The 17,528-nt window shown below is 44.2% G+C and overlaps 1 protein-coding gene across 1 annotated transcript; it reads left to right on the forward strand.

Annotated features, from left to right (window-relative positions):
• The first annotated feature begins 1,642 nt into the window (after positions 1-1,642).
• Positions 1,643-5,485, forward strand: LOC139046682 (uncharacterized). Its single transcript, XM_070521104.1, has 2 exons — positions 1,643-1,931; positions 3,487-5,485. The coding sequence occupies exon 2, from the start codon at positions 3,705-3,707 to the stop codon at positions 4,872-4,874; it is 1,170 nt and encodes a 389-aa protein (XP_070377205.1). The 5' UTR covers positions 1,643-1,931; positions 3,487-3,704; the 3' UTR covers positions 4,875-5,485.
• The last annotated feature ends 12,043 nt before the right edge of the window (positions 5,486-17,528 follow it).

The raw sequence follows: 17,528 nt of genomic DNA on the forward strand, positions 1-17,528 counted from the left end.
CCTCATTAGCAGCCACTACGGCTCTTTGTATGTGACTGTCACACACAGGCACCTCCGGCACCGTGCACACCACGATCTGCACCTGAGGGGATAGCTCACACAAGTCGTCCACCCCCTTCGCCAAGCGCTGCGCTAGTCCTGGCCCTTTCCTGTTTAGGACGTCATTTAGCCCACCTGCTACTATGACGAGGTTGCGCACGTGGGCATTTTCCGCGAGCTTTTCTTTTGCTCGCTCCATGACAGAACCCAGTGTGCGCCCTGGAAATGTCCCTACCGCCACTCTTTTGTCGCCTTTCAGCCTCTCCACAATTGCTTTTGAGCACCCAGCCAGGTTTGAATCGCCTGCAATAATCACCCTTTCACTCTCTCCTACCTCTCCCTGCTTCCCTTTGTCATTTTCCGCTTGATTCGGGCTCGACAAGGGGCATTGTCCCCTCGGCTCCTGCTTTTTCCGCGTAGCGGCCTCAAAGTAGGTGCTGCTCTTTCCAGCTAACCCATCATCACCCTGCCTGCGTTCCGCGTATTTCTCTGACCCTCCTGCGCCTGTCGCGTCGGGGGTCTGCGCGCCATTGTCACGCACATTCTCGGTCACAATGGCGGCTCTGTTCAGCTTTTCCTCGGCTGCTTCCAGTCTCTTTTCAACTACCTTCCGTGCCTCACGCTCCGTGTTTAGCTAATCTTTGAGCTCTTGCACCTGTTTGAGAAGCTCTTCCTGGAAACTCTCCATTTTCTGCATCCTAGTATCGACATCACATTGTGTGCCGGTTGATTCGACGCCCTCTCCATTCTTACCCGTCTCCTCATCTGCCTTGAGCGTCGCCCCCCGTACTGCCTGCTTTACCGGCTTTCTCGCCATGTATTGCACGGCTTTTTTGCAAATACTATAATACTATATAAATGCAGAGCACGTGCTTTCTAGAAAAAACCGATACGCACAGGATCCAAATCCTCAAAATGCCGCAAAGCAACTCTCACCACTGTTTCAAAAACAATCAATGCCGCGGAGACCAAAGGTATGACGCGCTCAACCACGCGGTCACGCTCTCACTTTTCTACCAGACACGCACAGTAAAACCACTAATAGCTATTTCTCTTGCCACTTACAAGCTAATACTTAAAGACTACAAACACTCAACGTCCCACTAGGCTGCACATGTTGGAACACGTGGCACGAAAGGACGCTCTAATCATCCTGCAAAACAAACGTACACGAAGCACACTCGCGCACCCGAAATACGAGAGACAAATAAAAAAAGGAAAGAAACCGAAAAACCCCCAATTACTATTTAAATGCCACAAAAAACAGCAAATAAAAACAGAAGCAAGCTCAAAGCATGCACAAAAACTTATGATTTCGTCGTCGCCACGGAGCCCCGAAAAGCACATGGCCGGCGTTGCGCGTACCCGGTGGTTCGAACAGGCAGGCAGGCTGGAAACCCGCAGGCCGGCTGAGGCCGGTGAACAATAGAAGGCAGCATCCACGTGACCCTGCGTTCCCGGATGTTGGTTCCCTAAGTTGGTTTCCAACTGTCCCTATGAGGCCACTGAATACCTAGTGTGTCACGTGATCGGGGAGGTTTCTTCCCTGTATTACTGCCGGATTATACAACAATCCTAGCGCGTGCAATGACGCAGAAACCACGTGCTTCTAAACGCCGTCTCTCCGCTTCGGAATGGCGCACGTCTGTGATCGAGCTGCCATCGGCGATGACGATCGTCGCTGCGAATTTTGCAGCCAACTATTCATGCAGAGGAAGAACATGCTGCAACACATCAGGAACGTTCACAGAATGGCCGTGGATGTCAAGAAATTGATGAAATGCGACGTATGTGGCACTTCCCTGCCTACAATGGAGAAGTATTCGGTGCACCAGATCGCTGCGCACAACTTCGAGGCTGACTACGTGCACCTGTGTTCCGGAACAATAAGGGTGAGGAACAGTTTTATTAAGTTTATTCTCAGTCATCGTAAGCAAATGACGTTTAAACGCAATATTATATGTCGGACTTTTTTAAATTTCTTATTGCGCAGTGTGCCTCCAAAAGCAGTTGTTTATACCTTGCGGGCCTTTGTTTTTTCTTTCTCCATCTGTTTCGCGAAGAGTATCTTTTGCGCACGTGCCTAATTTATTTCCTTGGGGTATGTTGAAGTTTGTATCCTCGTTAAATTTAATTTGTTTGTTTATCCATCTATATATAGTATAGTCATGTGTGCGCGCTCCCAGCGATGCGCTACATGACATACGTTTGGCATGGTCTGCTTTCCTGCCCAGCAAGTGGAGTGAAATTTGACGTTTGCACATCTTTTTTTCTTTTTTTTAAGCGACAGGAGTAAGCTGTTCTGCGTTCTGACGTTGCTCTGTGCCACATGCGTGCGTGGCCTAGTCTTCGCCTCAATGCATGTTGCAATGCGGCAGAGACGCAGAACCGGGACCATACTTGAATTTGCGGATGTCGCCGGGATGGTTTCCCAGCGTATTGTTGGCAAACTCTTTAGTAGTACATTTCATAGAATAGAGCGAAATGTGACGCTCGCGCACCCTACCCCCCCCCCCCTTCTTTTTTTTTCTTAAACGAGAGGAGGGATTTGCTCTGCGTTCTTACGTTGCTTTGCGCTACTTGCGTGCGTGGTACAGTCTTCGCCTCAGTGCCGACCGCAATACACTTGCAATTGCGGCTGTCAGCGGCTTGGTCTCCCGGCGCACTTTGGGAAAATTCTTTAGTAGTACCACAGTCCTTCAATTGAAGGACTCTGGTTGTAGATTTCATAAAATAGAGCCAAATTTGACGCACGCGCAATCCTTTTTTCTTTAAGAAGAGTGTGTTAGGAGGCTACTTGGTAAGACATCTTTTTGTGAACTTAAACTGCGCTTGGGAAAAGACACCAACGTAGAAGAAGACAGGACGAACGCAGACTAGCAACTGGTTTATTGAAATCACACATAATGCTGCCTCTTCGAACCAGGCGCATGCCCAAGCCAGATCATAACCGCGTGACCATGGAACACTCCCTCGCCAAGCCCCTATCTACAGTAAAAATTCAAGCTCTTCTTGAAAAGAAGGAGCTTTTCAAGAAGAAACTGAGGGAAGGGATTCACACTGTTCTGGGGCGTAGCTTGCACCACGTGCTCTCAGTTCGTCTTTGTCTTATCGTAACAGCATTGCTGTGAATGTACAGTCTGATTCAATATTGAGGAAGGAGTGAGCATAGATCATGCTTAAGTTTCATACTTGTTTCTTATTAAAACAAAACTAATGTGATAAATTTTTTGAAGTTATTGTGCATTGCATATTTGAAATTCAATTTTAACAGAAATTTGAGCAATATCAAGGGTGACCTCATGACACAGTCGAGTTGAAGGTGAGGGAGTAAAATAAATGCTACGTTAGCCCGTGTCCAAAGCCTTCAAAGTGATTATTTTTGTTTGCATCTCTCTCCCCAAAGTACTTGTCACCATCAAATGCTATTTTGTGCTTTTATTACAGAATTTCATGAATGGAAAGCAGAAGAAGAGGGTAGCCAAAACTGCTGGTTCATTTTGCCCAGGGACCCCAAAAAGCTGGCCAGTGGAGAGACAAGGATCCACTATTACTGTAATAGATCAGGCGAGGCAAGGAAAAGGGAAGGTCATAGTGACCGTCGGGAGAAAAGTCAGGGGAGCTGTAGGTCTGGTAAGATATGTCTTTCATTTATTACCATCACAATGGACAACACTCAGAGTCCGACACCTGAAAGCACCACCATAAAAGTCAGGTATCAAAGAAACCATTATGGTCATAAACCAGAAATTCAGCACTTGGGAATGAGTGACAAGGAAAAGGCCAGCGTAGCAGAGAACCTAGAAAGGGGTGTGCCCATGAAAACCATTCTAAAGCGAATAAGAACATCTGTGGCATCCAAGCTGAGGCCAGTGCACTTGGCAGAGTGCTCAACCCTGCATAACATCAAACGGCAGTTTAACATTGCTGCTCCTGAACGTTGTCACACTAATGACGCTGTCAGTGTAGACATGTGGGTGCTTGTGATGAAAGAAAAAGGTGAAACACTTGTCCGCCTGTACAAGGCACAAGGTGCAGTGGACCCAAGTGGTACATTTTCTTCAGCAGACTTTGCTCTTGTTCTGATGACAGAGCCTCAGAAGGAGCTACTAGAAAAATTGGGCCCTGCAGGGACTGTATGTCTTGACTCCACACATGGTACTATAGAGTACCTGTTTGACCTGACCACGCTTCTGGTGCTAGATAAAGTAGCATCAGTTGTAGCTATAGCTTATTTCATCTGCAACCAGATGAACGAGCAAACTTTGACAGCATTCTTCAAATATCTGGAGTCGGCCGTGGCCAAAAAAGTGGCCGCTAAGACATTGATATCTGATGATGCCTCGCAATTCTACAAAGCATGGTTTAGGGTCATGGGTGCCGCAAAACAGAAACTTCTCTGTGCCTGGCATGTGGATAACAATTGGCGTAAGAAGACACTCGAGTGTGTAGAGAGACAGCTAAGGCCACATGTTTACCATAGTGTGTGGCTACTCTTAGAGTTCCTCGTGGAAAAGGCATTTGAAGATTATTTTAAGCAATTCCTTTCTAGTGAGGAAGAAAAACTGAGGGACTTCCTCAAGTACTTCAAAGACCACTATGCAGTTAGGCCGCAAGAGTGGGCCTATCGCTTTAGGACTAGAGCAGCTGTCAACACTAACATGCACCTTGAGAGCAAGCACAGGACGTTAAAGCATACTATGCTGGAGAGAAAACAGAATAAGCATGGTGACAAACTAATTTCTGCCCTCATGGACTTGACAAATCATTTTTTAATGAAAAGGGCTAGCCAGATGATGAAAGGGGCAAAGGGTAAGGAGCGGAGAACAATTTAGAAGAACCACAGGTCTGGCAGTGAAATGGCAGCTTGTGCCAAAATAAATGAAGATGGCATATGGACTGTGCCATCTCAGTCTATTAAAGGGCTCTCATACAAAGTGTCAAAAGTGAAAGATGGTGCTTGCTGTCCTTTGAGGTGCAAGGAATGCGCAGTGTGTGTGCAAGCACAGTCACTGCGTGGTCATCGCTAATCCAACTAGCAGCAACAAGGCCCATGAGAGCTCACCCAAAGAAGCATGTGAGGCAAGTCGGGCATTGCACATTGTACGGAGTATAACAAAGCTGGAAGCAGCCAAAGCAATGTCAAGCTCAACACTCTTAAGAGCAAAAATGGACTCAGTCAGACAGGCAATATCAGATGGTGAAGTCTCTGAGGGTGTGGCTGAGAAGGCAAACAATTTGTTTTAGCCAGTTTTCATGCTTGTGGAAAGTGAAAGTGACCCAAAAAGAAAGATGCCAGACCATTCAAATGAACCAGCCAACAAAAAAGTTGTGCACCTGTTAAGATTTCACTCTACAAAAAACCCTAGATTGTCGCAGCCATCATCTAGCCTTTCAAGGCCCACTGAAGCTCAAAAGGAAGTCCTTAAATAACAGCTTAGGGACAGCAACACAGAAACTGAAGAGATAACCACGTCAGCAGGGCACGATTACTGGTAACAAGCCTCCAGTGCAGTTGGGAAGAGAGAAGTGGTGCAGTAGTCCTGTGCTGTCATGCCTTATAGAAGCAGGTTGAGGGCTCGCATATAAACAAATCATGACATGTGGTCTCTGATGATTAGCCCGTCTGTTTTTGTCTGTGGTGTGCAGCCATATGTCACAGCTGGATGGTATGTGTGTTAGAGCACGAGAGATGCCTCCATGCTTGTTGTATGAGCTGCTGGTAAGTGTTCTGTGAAAATAGGTACAGACCCAGTGGTTATCTCTGGTATGTGGCAGCTGTTGGACTGTAGTGTGTTAGAGCACGCCTCCATGCTTGTCATATGAGCCGCTGGTAAGTATGTCTGTACATAGGAAGCGCATTGGATGGTATTTAGTGTTTCAGTGTGCAAAAGCCTCCAATGTGTTTTGCTACTTATAAATTTGTGTAAACACTCAGTAGCGCAGTAGTCATGATGTTGCACTGCTGAGCTCAAGCCTGCGGGTTCAATCCCAGCAAAGGTGGCTGCATTTCAGTGGTGGTGAAATGAAAAAAAAAAAGCGTGTAGTTGAATTCAAGTGCACATCACAGAACCCAAGGTGGTCAAAATAATACTGAGTCCCGCACTGTGGCATGCCTCATAATTCGATCTAGATGTTGTGTTCCATGTGATGTTCTTTATTGCCCATTTGAATAAACTTTTATTTTTCAGATTACCAAAATAGAGGGTATATGCAGTGGTGTTGTGTGCAGTCTGGATAAGTTGCTCTGGTCATGTGCACTCAATGAAAACTTCTGCATATTTGGCTGCAGCAGACAGTGTCATAATGATAGTAAAGACTATGCAGAAAGCTTTAGGCCACTCTACATATCAGATCAGTTTTATATTGCATCCCTTATGGTGCTTATGGTGACAGAATAATAATTGGCAATGCTTCCTTACACATTTAATATTTTTCTTTTGGAAGAGCAACCTTGGAAGAATAATCTACAACAATGCTCCTACCTTCTCTTTCACTGTCTCCCCATTTCTTTTCTACACTTCAACTTCATTGCACGCACTATCTTATTCTCCTCTTCATCCTACACTGACGGTGTGGGAAAGTGAGCTAAGCGTGCATAAAGATTGCTGTGCAGAACTTAATTGCAGCACTGACGAAGACAAATCTTTGTCAAAAGGTTCATTACAGCTACATTCCCCCTCCAAACACTGTTTATCACTTCAAGCCTTCATATTCCTGTGAGCTTTTGTCTAGTTTAACAGTTGTAACAGTCATACTATTTATTACTATCAATAGCCAGCATACATTTAGCACTGCAAAGTGCTGTTTAGAAGACGTGTGAGTTTCTACTTCCCTTATGATAAACACTCCAGACATTCAGTCTCTAATTTATGAAAATCTTTCAAACATTGCCAGTGATGACCACCATATGGGTTAATGTCGGCATGGGACTGAGGCTTTCCCGCAAAAAGAACAGTTATGTTTTGCTCATATCATGTGACTGACAGTTTCTGCTGTAATTTTTGCACTTGTCAACTGCACTGTGAAGAGTTCGTTTCTGTGAATATGTGCTGGCCTGATTCTTCTTAATCACGCATTTCAGATCTTGTGCTGTGAGATGAGGAGGTGTAAAATAAAAACACCGTGTAGATTTCACAATGCCTTTAAGAAACCACGCAAAGCTTGGAGATGAAGCATTACATGCAACTTGAACCAAGTGTCTGGACACAGCAAGTGAATGTTGTTTTGTCATGAGTGAGGGTGTCGGCGTTACTTGTAACTGCCTTTAAATAAAAGTTTGTTTCAAAACAGTGGCTCAACTCTGTGTTCCCCCGGTAAAAAACAAAACCATTGAAATTTGCAATTCTCTTTTTAAACATAATTGACCAATATGAATAAAAAAAAACTTTATGAATCAAGATATAAGCTTGCCATACCATGGAAACACTTGAAACTCCTTTTGAGAAGCTTACTCATACGCGAACACATTATAGCAATTATTTTCAATCGTATACCCACAATTTGCGTCGTCACCATGTCAAGTTTCAAGGCAGATTTTTTTTTAGACTCCAGGAAGCCGTATGCTGAATTCTATCCATTGTTTACTGCATTGCATTTGATTTTCTATAACAAATAAAATCGAATTCTCCATTGATTGCACCGACGCTCACGTTATAATTATATGCTATTATTATTGACTAGTCTTTTATATATATTCTTGGAGGGTGGGGGCTGCACTGGTGGCGTTCTACGAATTTGCGCCGCGTGTTTGTGCGGGTAAACTTAAGCGCACAATTTTTTTTTGCGCGTTATGAAAACAATGCACTGCAGGTATTTTAATTAATGCAACGAGCTGTATGAAATATCAGTCAAGGGGTTGGAAACGTCGCTATAGAGAATCCCGACTATTTTCTTTTGCGTGTGTGTATTTGGAGTTGATGCAGTTTTTTTTATTTACTTATTTTGGCTACATTGCGCCAATTGCGCTTCCATAGAATAAAGAAACGCGCGCTTGCCGACTCGATCGCAAGGGGACAGCCTCATCAACATCAATATCAGCAGCAATGGCGGATTTGCGCATGCCGTGGCGCTTGCAAAGTTTTCAATAGTTTTCGCCTTTTAAGTGATTCTTTTGCTATTTTAACGTGTGGAGGTTCATTGTACGTCTGTTTTTTCAAGTTTGGCATGTGTTTTAACACATGTGAAGGTGTAGTCTTTTCTTCTTCAGCGGATATATGTACAAGACCCCGTTCACCGTCTATCAGGTAAGATGTGTACGTATGCTACACGCAAACGTAGTGCTTCATTAAGCCACAGTGCACTACAAAGTTAAGCATGAACGGTACACAAAATTCACAAGTTCGAAGTATTGCCAAGAACAACCATTGATTGGCGAAGTTCTCACAGGCGTTGCAGAAATTGTTGGGCGCGGCAGTGCTGAACGTAGCGTTAGCGGCTTAAATCGTGTTTTTTTGCTAGTAACAACGTGTCACTATTTCATACTATTGGCGGCGTCTCCAGGACACCAAATCGGTAACGGGGACACCAGAGCTAGAACCCGGACTGGTCCATGGGTTGGGGCTCGCCGAGGCCTGCGCGTGCTAGTAGTATATCTATGATGCCCGTAGGCTGTGTGTAAGTCGTACTTCCCGAATTTACTGACGCATTTTAAGATCAGCTGTCCGCTTTCGCAGACAAAAAAGCAGGAGTCAGGGTGGTCCGTGGGTTGGGGCAACATAACCTGCTTCCAGTTTCGATCCCTCCGCTACCCTTTGGGTACCCTGCCGCCTCCTTGATTATAATCTAATGCTCTCCTGAGGCCTCTGTTTGCCGGTTACATGTGCCCTCCTGGAGCAGTACTTGTAAATGAATCCGATCTATCGTCGCAACGAAAAAAGCGCCCCGCGACTTCTACAACACCAGTCAGAACCTTGCCCATTGGTTTACCTATGTGTGGCCGCAAATACCTGAAACTCAATGCCAGTTCAACATATTTGTTGGCAAGGGTGTCAGGTCGTTGCTTTGTGTGGAATCGGCCTTTTCTCAATTCTTAAGAATTTAACTGGAATGCACCTGACCAGTGCTGCTCTGTGGTGCTTGCCACCAATCCCTTGGACAGGGAAGACATGAGTATCCCTGTGCATACACTTTATACGCAGTGGTGTGACCGCTTCCTTTGGGAAACTACCACGTTAGCGATATTGTGAGCGCAATGTGGCTTTCCTTCATCTTCCTCATCCGTACGTAGTGTGTCGCTTCTTCCTCGCCATAGCTCTAGCTCGGCAAGAATAAAGCGGTTCCTTAGAAGTGGTGAAGGTGCTGGGGTTCTGCATACCAAGGGCATATAAGGTAACAGTGCTTGTGCCTTTAATATGTCGCATTCGATCATTTTGAGACGTGGTGGTGTTCATGCGTTAGCACAATTCCAGGACATCCACAATGTAAGAGGTACATGATTCTCTAATTGTATACTCTCTCCAGGCCTTTCTCACAACCTCAGCAAAATTATTGGGAGCATAAAAAAACTGACAAAGCTGGTGCATGAATGTTGCCCGATCAGAAAGATCTGGCTCTTGGACCAAAGCCAATTTTTTTTTTACATTGTAGAGGCAGATGGGCATGCTGTAAAGTTTCTAAGAACTGTCCCACCATTGCTGACTCTGTTGTACATTTATCAAACCACTTGATTCTCACCAAGCTCAAGCTATGGTGACAAAGACGCGCCAGATGCTTTACAGTCACATATTGCACTCGCAATACATCTGTTATGCCAGTTTGCCGAAATGAGCATGCACAGTAGTGACGAATTCACTATGTGTGCACAGGGATTTGCCTTTCCTGTCCTATGGGCTGTTGGCAAGCATCACAATGCTACACTTGTCAGGCACACCTCAGCTTTCAGTATGTTTACATTCGGTTGCATGAACATGGAGGGAGTGCGTTCGCTGTAATCAGTACCACGCATTTTGCTAATGTAGGCTTGAGTGGCTTTCCCATGCCTCCACTAAATAGTCGGAATACTTCCATGTATGATAGAATGATGAGCATTTAACCTCCAGACATGCAGCAGTCTTTACACCACTGCAAGGCAGAAGCAGCCTTCTCACCATGTTCACGCTCAAATAAATCCCATTATTAAGGCATTTTATGGGCCTCCCAAACCGCCTGCACCACCTGAATGATGTCACTTGTTGTTGCACCTGGCTGTTCATTTCATTTGGCATCCTCTGTTCGCACATATTCGTTTCCAATACAAGAAAATTGCAGGGCTGGTTCGCAATCTTTTCTGTTTTCCTTATTTTTTTTATGGCCTTGTAAAACTGAGAAACGATAATGAAAAAAAGAAACAAAGGCTGCCTTCCTGTTCACCAGTGAAAGCATTGTTGCTTAGAAAGAGGCGCAGAAAAAGATGTATATGCATGTCGGACAGCCTGCACAAGGTTTTGTCTTTGTCTCTTCAAACATCGCGTACCTGCGTCAGTGGACTCGCTGTTCTGTAGCATTATCCCTGGCAGCGGAAGCACTGTCCCAGAGCTCTAAAGAGTCATCGGAAGCACAGTGCTAAACCTTCATCCTTGAAATGTGAAGAACGTCACTGGACAGGACGAGAGATGACAAGGTGAGACTGATTGGGGCAATGTTGTGGTGATGGGTGCCACCTGGTTGAGCGCACAGTATGGTCCCCTGTCCTGAGAAAAGCTTTTCTGGGAGCTCTACACAGTGGAAAGGGGACCAGAGAAGTACAAGCGCACCAGGGGAGAAATGAAAGTCTCATTGTGAAGCTTGGTACTGTCATTTCTGGTTGCTTCATGATGCAGTAATGATAGTCGCAGCACAATATTTTCAATTTATTCTGGCAACTCACGATATGCAAGTGAATGCTGCTTACTCTGACCATGTGGCTGCGTTTCAGTGCTTGGATATTTAAGGCCACGTTGCAAAATGCACAAGAGATTTATAATCGACTTCGTGTACACAGAAAATACAAGAACAGTTCTAATAGCACTGAAAAGACAGAGCATTCATGGCGTCGTTCAAGCTCAGTGTCCTTGAGCGTGCACAAGAACTAGTCTAACTGATGTTATGACTGGCCTGTGTGGTCAACGATTTGTGTCGCGCCACCAAAGCAACAGCGAAAGGCTGGACCCTTTAGATATGCCGAGCCGCCTGCAACCGTTGGAAAACGCCTAGGAGGCCCCAATAGCAATAAGACCTTATCATTTGTGCAGGCATTTTCGCCAGCTTACCCACGGCTTGCACAACACCCTGATGTCTGCTTAGTCTCCACAGTGTTGTCTCCCTTCAGCAAGTGGGACGATTAAGCTTTGTGTGTGCATTCGTTCTTTCTCTGCGTCCTCGGCAGGGAAGATGCCAGCATTGTGTGCGTGTGCGCATGTCAGTGCCTTTCCTTCTACTGAGCCAGTGGGGGTTAGAAAATTCGTTGAACACTTGCATGTATCGAGCGGCAGCTGCCAGCGTGCAGAGTGTTTTCTCTCTCCTTTTCTTGAGCGAGGGTATTCCAAACACTATAAAGGATGTCTTCGCTAATGGACTTCAGCCTTCAGTTTTTGAGCAAACTAGCATGTCTGTCGCTCACCATCGGGAAACTTGCAGAGTTGACCACTCCGTAACAATGTGAAGTAAACATTCATTGCTACTCGTTGAATTGTTGCCGTATCTCCTGCCTGGCCCCCTCGGCACTCGTGAGCCGCTGCAAAATGCAGTCAGCGGCACGATCCGACAACCAATGGTAAGCTCCAGACCACCAAGCCCACGCTACTTCCACAGTCTTGGGTTCCCATCTTTAATACGGAGCAGCAGCAAAAAAAGAATTGACATCTGTGAATAAGGTATGCGGATGTGGGCTGCTTCCCTTGAACATAGGAGGCAAATGCCTTCAGGAAGTTCAGTTGCACTTTGTTATATGAAAAGGCGTCTCACCAAGATTGGAAGTTGCAAACCGACAAGTGCAGTGTATAGATCACACACTAACAATCCTGTCTCCAAATTATCAAAATTATGCACAGTGGGAAAACAACTGAAATTTTAAACAAAAGCCATCATGGTCTCAACGAAGCCCTGCTTCAGCCAGAGTCAAGGTTACATGCACAAATGTCTCTATGTAAAACGTGCTGCCTGCAATATCACCAACCATGGCACGTGACTTTCGTAAGCCAACCAATGTTAAATGCCATCCCTGGATGTGTGCCCCACAGCAAAAAAGGAAGAGAAGAAAAAAAGGAAAGAAAAGACGGCTCGTCATGCGAGTGTGACGTGAACCCTTGGCTCCGTCATGGGGGAAGATGAAGAAGGAAGATCACTTGGAGGCAAAGGGGTTGAGTGCCGTCACTTTTAGCACTCGCCTCCTGGCAGCGTGAAAATGCAACATTTCAATTTCTTCCATTTCCTTTAATAATGAACTAATTAGAAATATTTGTTTGAGGAAATGCTCCCTTGACGGCATCTTACAACTTCCAATGTACCAATAACTAAAATTTGCCATGGTGCTTAATGAGAGGGGCTTTTCAGCTCAAATTAGATCCTGCAGACTATAGTACAGTATGGAAAATATGGTACATGGAACTGTAAAATTTAATTTTCCACAGCAATTTCTATCTGTGCAGTTGGAGTTGGCTTTGTCATAGCATAGATATGAGGACCGTGAAACAACCTTTATTCCCTAAAGATCCTGTCCTGTAGTATATTTGAGCATTTACATAAAGGCATGGAGACCCTCAGTGTGTTGCAATCTAAGTGGCAGCATATAGGTGGTGTGTGCTGCCTGTAGAGATGCCACTGTAAGCCATCTATGTATTGGCGGATTTCTGAATTGTGGATGGGAGAAGGCTCATGGCTGTTCTGCCTTTGCACCAAGCACTGCAGAGCACAGTGCTACAATTTTCTGTTTGTGCAGTTCGAAGAAAATTATTCCTGCAGTGGCAGTCACTACACAGAAAATGCACCCTACGAGAGTGGACAGAGTTCCAATGTGACTGTGGTTTGAAATGGTCCAGCCCCTGTGTATACAAGCACCGATTTTCCCAGACAAGTGTGACAGTGCCTGGCTTTGAATGCAGTGTGCTGCTTCATAAATATTGCAGTTGCCCAGCACTAAGCTGCCTGGATTATGTGGTTGCCATAATGACTTCTCTGTACCCGTGGGACAAATATTTGCACTCGAAATAGCGACAGCAGCCATGCATTTCCTGCTGACATAGAATTAGGTTCCACAATGTCATCTGATGTATGCACATGCTGTGATGTGGTTGGTGTGGCCATGCTCTTTTTTCCTCCCTTCAAGTATGCTGGTAAACTGCCACTAGTTACAGATGTCCGCAAGGAGTGCACACTGTGTGAGTGCTGCACATGAATTGAAATTACGATCACCACAGTGATGATAAAGGACACATTGAAAGGTAATCTGACAACACTTATCAAGACTGTCTACAAGTTTTCTGTGAGAGATTTCCTCAGGGTTGACAAAAACCATCTTAGGGACCATTTAATGGGGTGTTACCGCCCACATTATGAGATGGAAGAAAAGGAAGCCATTAGGATTTCTCTGGCGGTGCAAGGTGCTCAAATAGATGGCTTTGAATTGCAGTAGACATAAATATTATCATTCTTTCTGTCTGGGCACATAGCTTCTTTGCCAACCTCTCTGTCATCTCTGTAGCACATTAATTTAGGATAGTAACTCCACTCTGACGCAGGAGATGGAAGTGCATGCCAGACATGCTGACCACGCTGACTTGGAGAGTGCCACTTTCTTAAATGTGGCAAAAGTCTGTGTTTTGGGCGAAATAAGAGCTCATAGGCAATTTTTATCTGTGATAAACAGAAATATGTGCTGCCAGTGGTCAGACGTCATTGAGGTCGAGCTTCTCAAGCAAGTAGATGCCATCGAGAAGACCAAAGAAGCCAGTGATTAGCCATTATGCGCAGCAGCTTCAGATGGCAAAGTCCAGCTGGGGTTTCTCTGCACAAGGTCACCAAGTGGCATTCCTAAGTAACAGATATTTTTTACCCTAAACTGCTACCCTAGAGTGGCTGGAACATGCACCGTTCGTTCCAAGCATGCAGCTGTTATCAAAGCTTAGTTTAGTCAATTATTGAGGCTTAAGATGGTTTTAATGAATGTACATTAGGAAACAATTGCAAAAGAATGTAAAAAAAATTTGAATTGTGTTGACTCTTTGGTGGCATACTGTTGCTATTCCTGAAGTTACGTCCTCAAATGACTTATGCTCCAGGTATTTGAGTAAAAACTATGGGTGTGGAAATATCAATTTTTTAATTTCAAAGCTAATTCGAATAATGAAACCTAAGTGCAAAGCGAATATTTTTCGAATATGAATACTATTGGTATTGCAAAAATCCATTTCTTTTCACCAACCAGAGGTGCAAAATAGTTATACTACATAGACTGCATAGCAAATAATGTACAGGGATATTATGTTTCGTGGTTAACAAAATTCTCTAATACAACACTTTTGTTTGACAATGTCATAATTGTAGTTACTTAATGTTTCATGAAGCAAGGACAACCGCTCAACATGTTCGAAGAGCAATGACACCTAGTGCATGTCACCATCGATTCAGACATCAAAAAGAGCTGCTTAAGTGTCTGGTATCAGCAGGTCGCTCTTCGCAAGCCGAGCCAACAGTGGGCACCACGCTTACACCATCGCTCAAACGGATCTTCTTTTTGGACCAAAATGTCATCATGCAAATATCTTTGAACCTGCGATTGTGGTAGTGAAAATTTCTGCCACGAGTGAAAATTTCTGCTGGTTGATAAGCTCATCAGAGTCTTTCCACAGTGCTGATGTGGAAGTGGCCCGTTCAGAAGCTTTTGTTGTTGAATGCATACTTCGGTTCCTTGGTGATGAAATTACCCTTCCTTTCTCTAAATCCAAGGGCGAGATCTCGCATTCTGAATGTTTGATGCGCTCTCACTATTCGCCTTCACTGTGCTTTCGTCAGCGGTCGTCTGCTTGGTGAAGCAGGAGCGCCAATTGAACACTGCCTACTCACTGATGTAGGAGGTGAAGCAAACATTCAGAAAGTTAGAAGCTGGCGCAATTTCATCCCAGGTTGTTAATCCAGTTTGACATTGAAGCATCCTGGTAGTATTAAAGTACTTTAGATTGAGGTTCCAGAAGCATTGCCAAGTTTGCCACTTGGTGAAATTTGTAGTTTCGAACAATTTAGGCTCTTGGCGAGATTAGCAGTGAACACAGAGGTTTTCACATGGCGATTGGTGTTGTCCAAATGCATGAAGAGGTCACAGTATAGGTACTTAAGCTAGTGTCGGGTAACCATAAGCACCCGCAGGGGCCCCGTGACAGTGTCTCCTTTAACTTCAGATATGCTTCACTGCATGATGATAAATATGCTTCGCCGCATAACACGACTCTGCTGCAGCAAAGGTGACTTAAACCGACAACAGCCGAGAAGGTGCAAATAGCACTGCACTGCCAGGTTCTTGCTGTTGGCCTTATTTTTCTTCTTTTCACAGTGTCCTTACTGTAAGTGCACTCCAGAGTTACAATGCAGGAATATGCATGTGTGCACAAGCTTTCTTTCAAGAGTAACTCACGATCATAAGTTACGTCATCATGGTTTCGTACTATGTTACGGCATCATAAGCGAGACATAATAAAGGGGGCCTCAAAGGCTGCGGGAGAGACTAATCTTTTGTGCGAGATTGTGCTATCCTTGCTGCACGCAGTGCAATATTATACGACTCTCATGTGTATGGTGGCATTGTCGATTATGAATGTTTCCTTACTGCGTTAAAAAAATGTGTAGTGCATCTTTCAGATAATAATGGCATTATAGCTTCAGAGTTGTTCCAAGTTTTGGGGACTTGTTCACTAAAAGTACATTATTAGAAAAGCTTTAGAATGTCTAGGTCATAATTGCATTTGAAGAACTGTAAGTCTTCCTATACATAGCAATTAGTAGCTTACTGTGCGATGTTGAAGGTGGTTTTTATTCATAGGCCCTACGCAGAGAGCAGCAACACAATGCCTGGCATGTGACCAGGGTTCGTAACAGTGTTTGCATTTCCAGTGCTCGTAACTGATTCAAGTATTAATGCATAAATTTGCTTTATGAATTCTTTGTAGACAGAAGGTGCTTGAATATTGGTTGCATGAAATGCGCCAATACACACTGTATACGTATAGGGTGTCTTTTATTACCATACAGATTTTCTTGTTTTCAAGTTATGAGCGCGGAAAATGTGGCATTCTTGCAGAGGAATTCCTCTAATGCACTCTCATTTCTTACAAATCTTGAAAGTTGCACCTAATTCAAGATATTCATCATTGAATTTCACTGGTAAATCGAGGTAATATTGGAACTGAGTGTGCTGGGAGTGCAGAAAAGAAGGTCCCGCTATCTCATCAGATGGAAACATCTTGGCCAGTCATTGTAGCTGCTGATACGACACACTTTGCCTGGCAAGCATGTGCGTCAGTGTGCCATGTCAGGCTATCATTTAAGCTTTGTCCCACACTTCTTGACAGGGCACTGCCGCCTGATGTGGAGGAGGATGCACCAAGTTTTGATTATAATGAATATTTCAAAATAAGTGCAATTTTCGAGATTTAGAAAAAGAAAGGGTGTGCGTTCACATGCGACTGCCTCCAAATATGCCATTTAGAAGGCTGCTGCCAAGTTACTAATAAAGAAGCGACTGAATTTTTCAAAATTAATTTTCTGAAACTCGCATTATTAGCAGCATAGTGTGTCCACCTCACCTAGAAACTCCTTTGCAAAAACGCCGGGCTCTCCGTGCTCAAAACTTTTTGCTAAATATCTGCATGGTTAAAGAAAAGTAGATATGCACAATTGTTTATGCATGAAAGTCGTACACTATCACTTTTCAAGATTTTTACCCTTCTATGCAACACCAGAAAAATTGGAAATAGAAGCTTCAGGTGACCTATCTGATTTGTTGCAAGTTGCATGGCCATATTATTGTTTTAATTTTTCGCTATTACCTTTTACTGTGATGTCGCCACTGCAGCAGCTTGATCTCGATGGCTGTGGCTTTTCATTCCAGGTCACAAAGCTGCACCCAGGTAGAGGCAGATTCCAAAAATGCTTGTGTACTTAAGTATAGCTGCACATTACAGAATCCGAGGCCCTCAACAATCATCCGTAGCTCACGAGTTCCTTATATTTTATTGGGATTGAAGAGCAACGTTTGTGCTATATCCCTCTATTTCAGACGAAATAATGTGCATGCAAAATTATATCTTCATTACTTTACACCATAGTACCAATATCTGTCGTGCGTTGATTTTTGATGTCTTTGCATTTGCTATAGCAAGGATTTTTCAACATCAGCCACAAAAGAAAAAATAAATGGTCAAAGAACCAAGAAATGGTGTGTAGCAGCTCCCTTCTTTTTTTAATTGGTGGCAAGTTTTGCACTCGTTGTGTACTTCAATAGAAGTGTTACCTTCCTGCTTTGGAACTTTGTGGTTTTGTTC

Source organism: Dermacentor albipictus, chromosome 6, assembly GCF_038994185.2.
Source record: "Dermacentor albipictus isolate Rhodes 1998 colony chromosome 6, USDA_Dalb.pri_finalv2, whole genome shotgun sequence".
NCBI classification, from domain to species: Eukaryota; Metazoa; Arthropoda; class Arachnida; order Ixodida; family Ixodidae; genus Dermacentor; species Dermacentor albipictus.

What these genes read in the sequence shown, in the direction of transcription:
- LOC139046682 (XM_070521104.1), top strand. Translation starts at nt 3,705, where the DNA reads ATGGACAACACTCAGAGTCCGACACCTGAAAGCACCACCATAAAAGTC.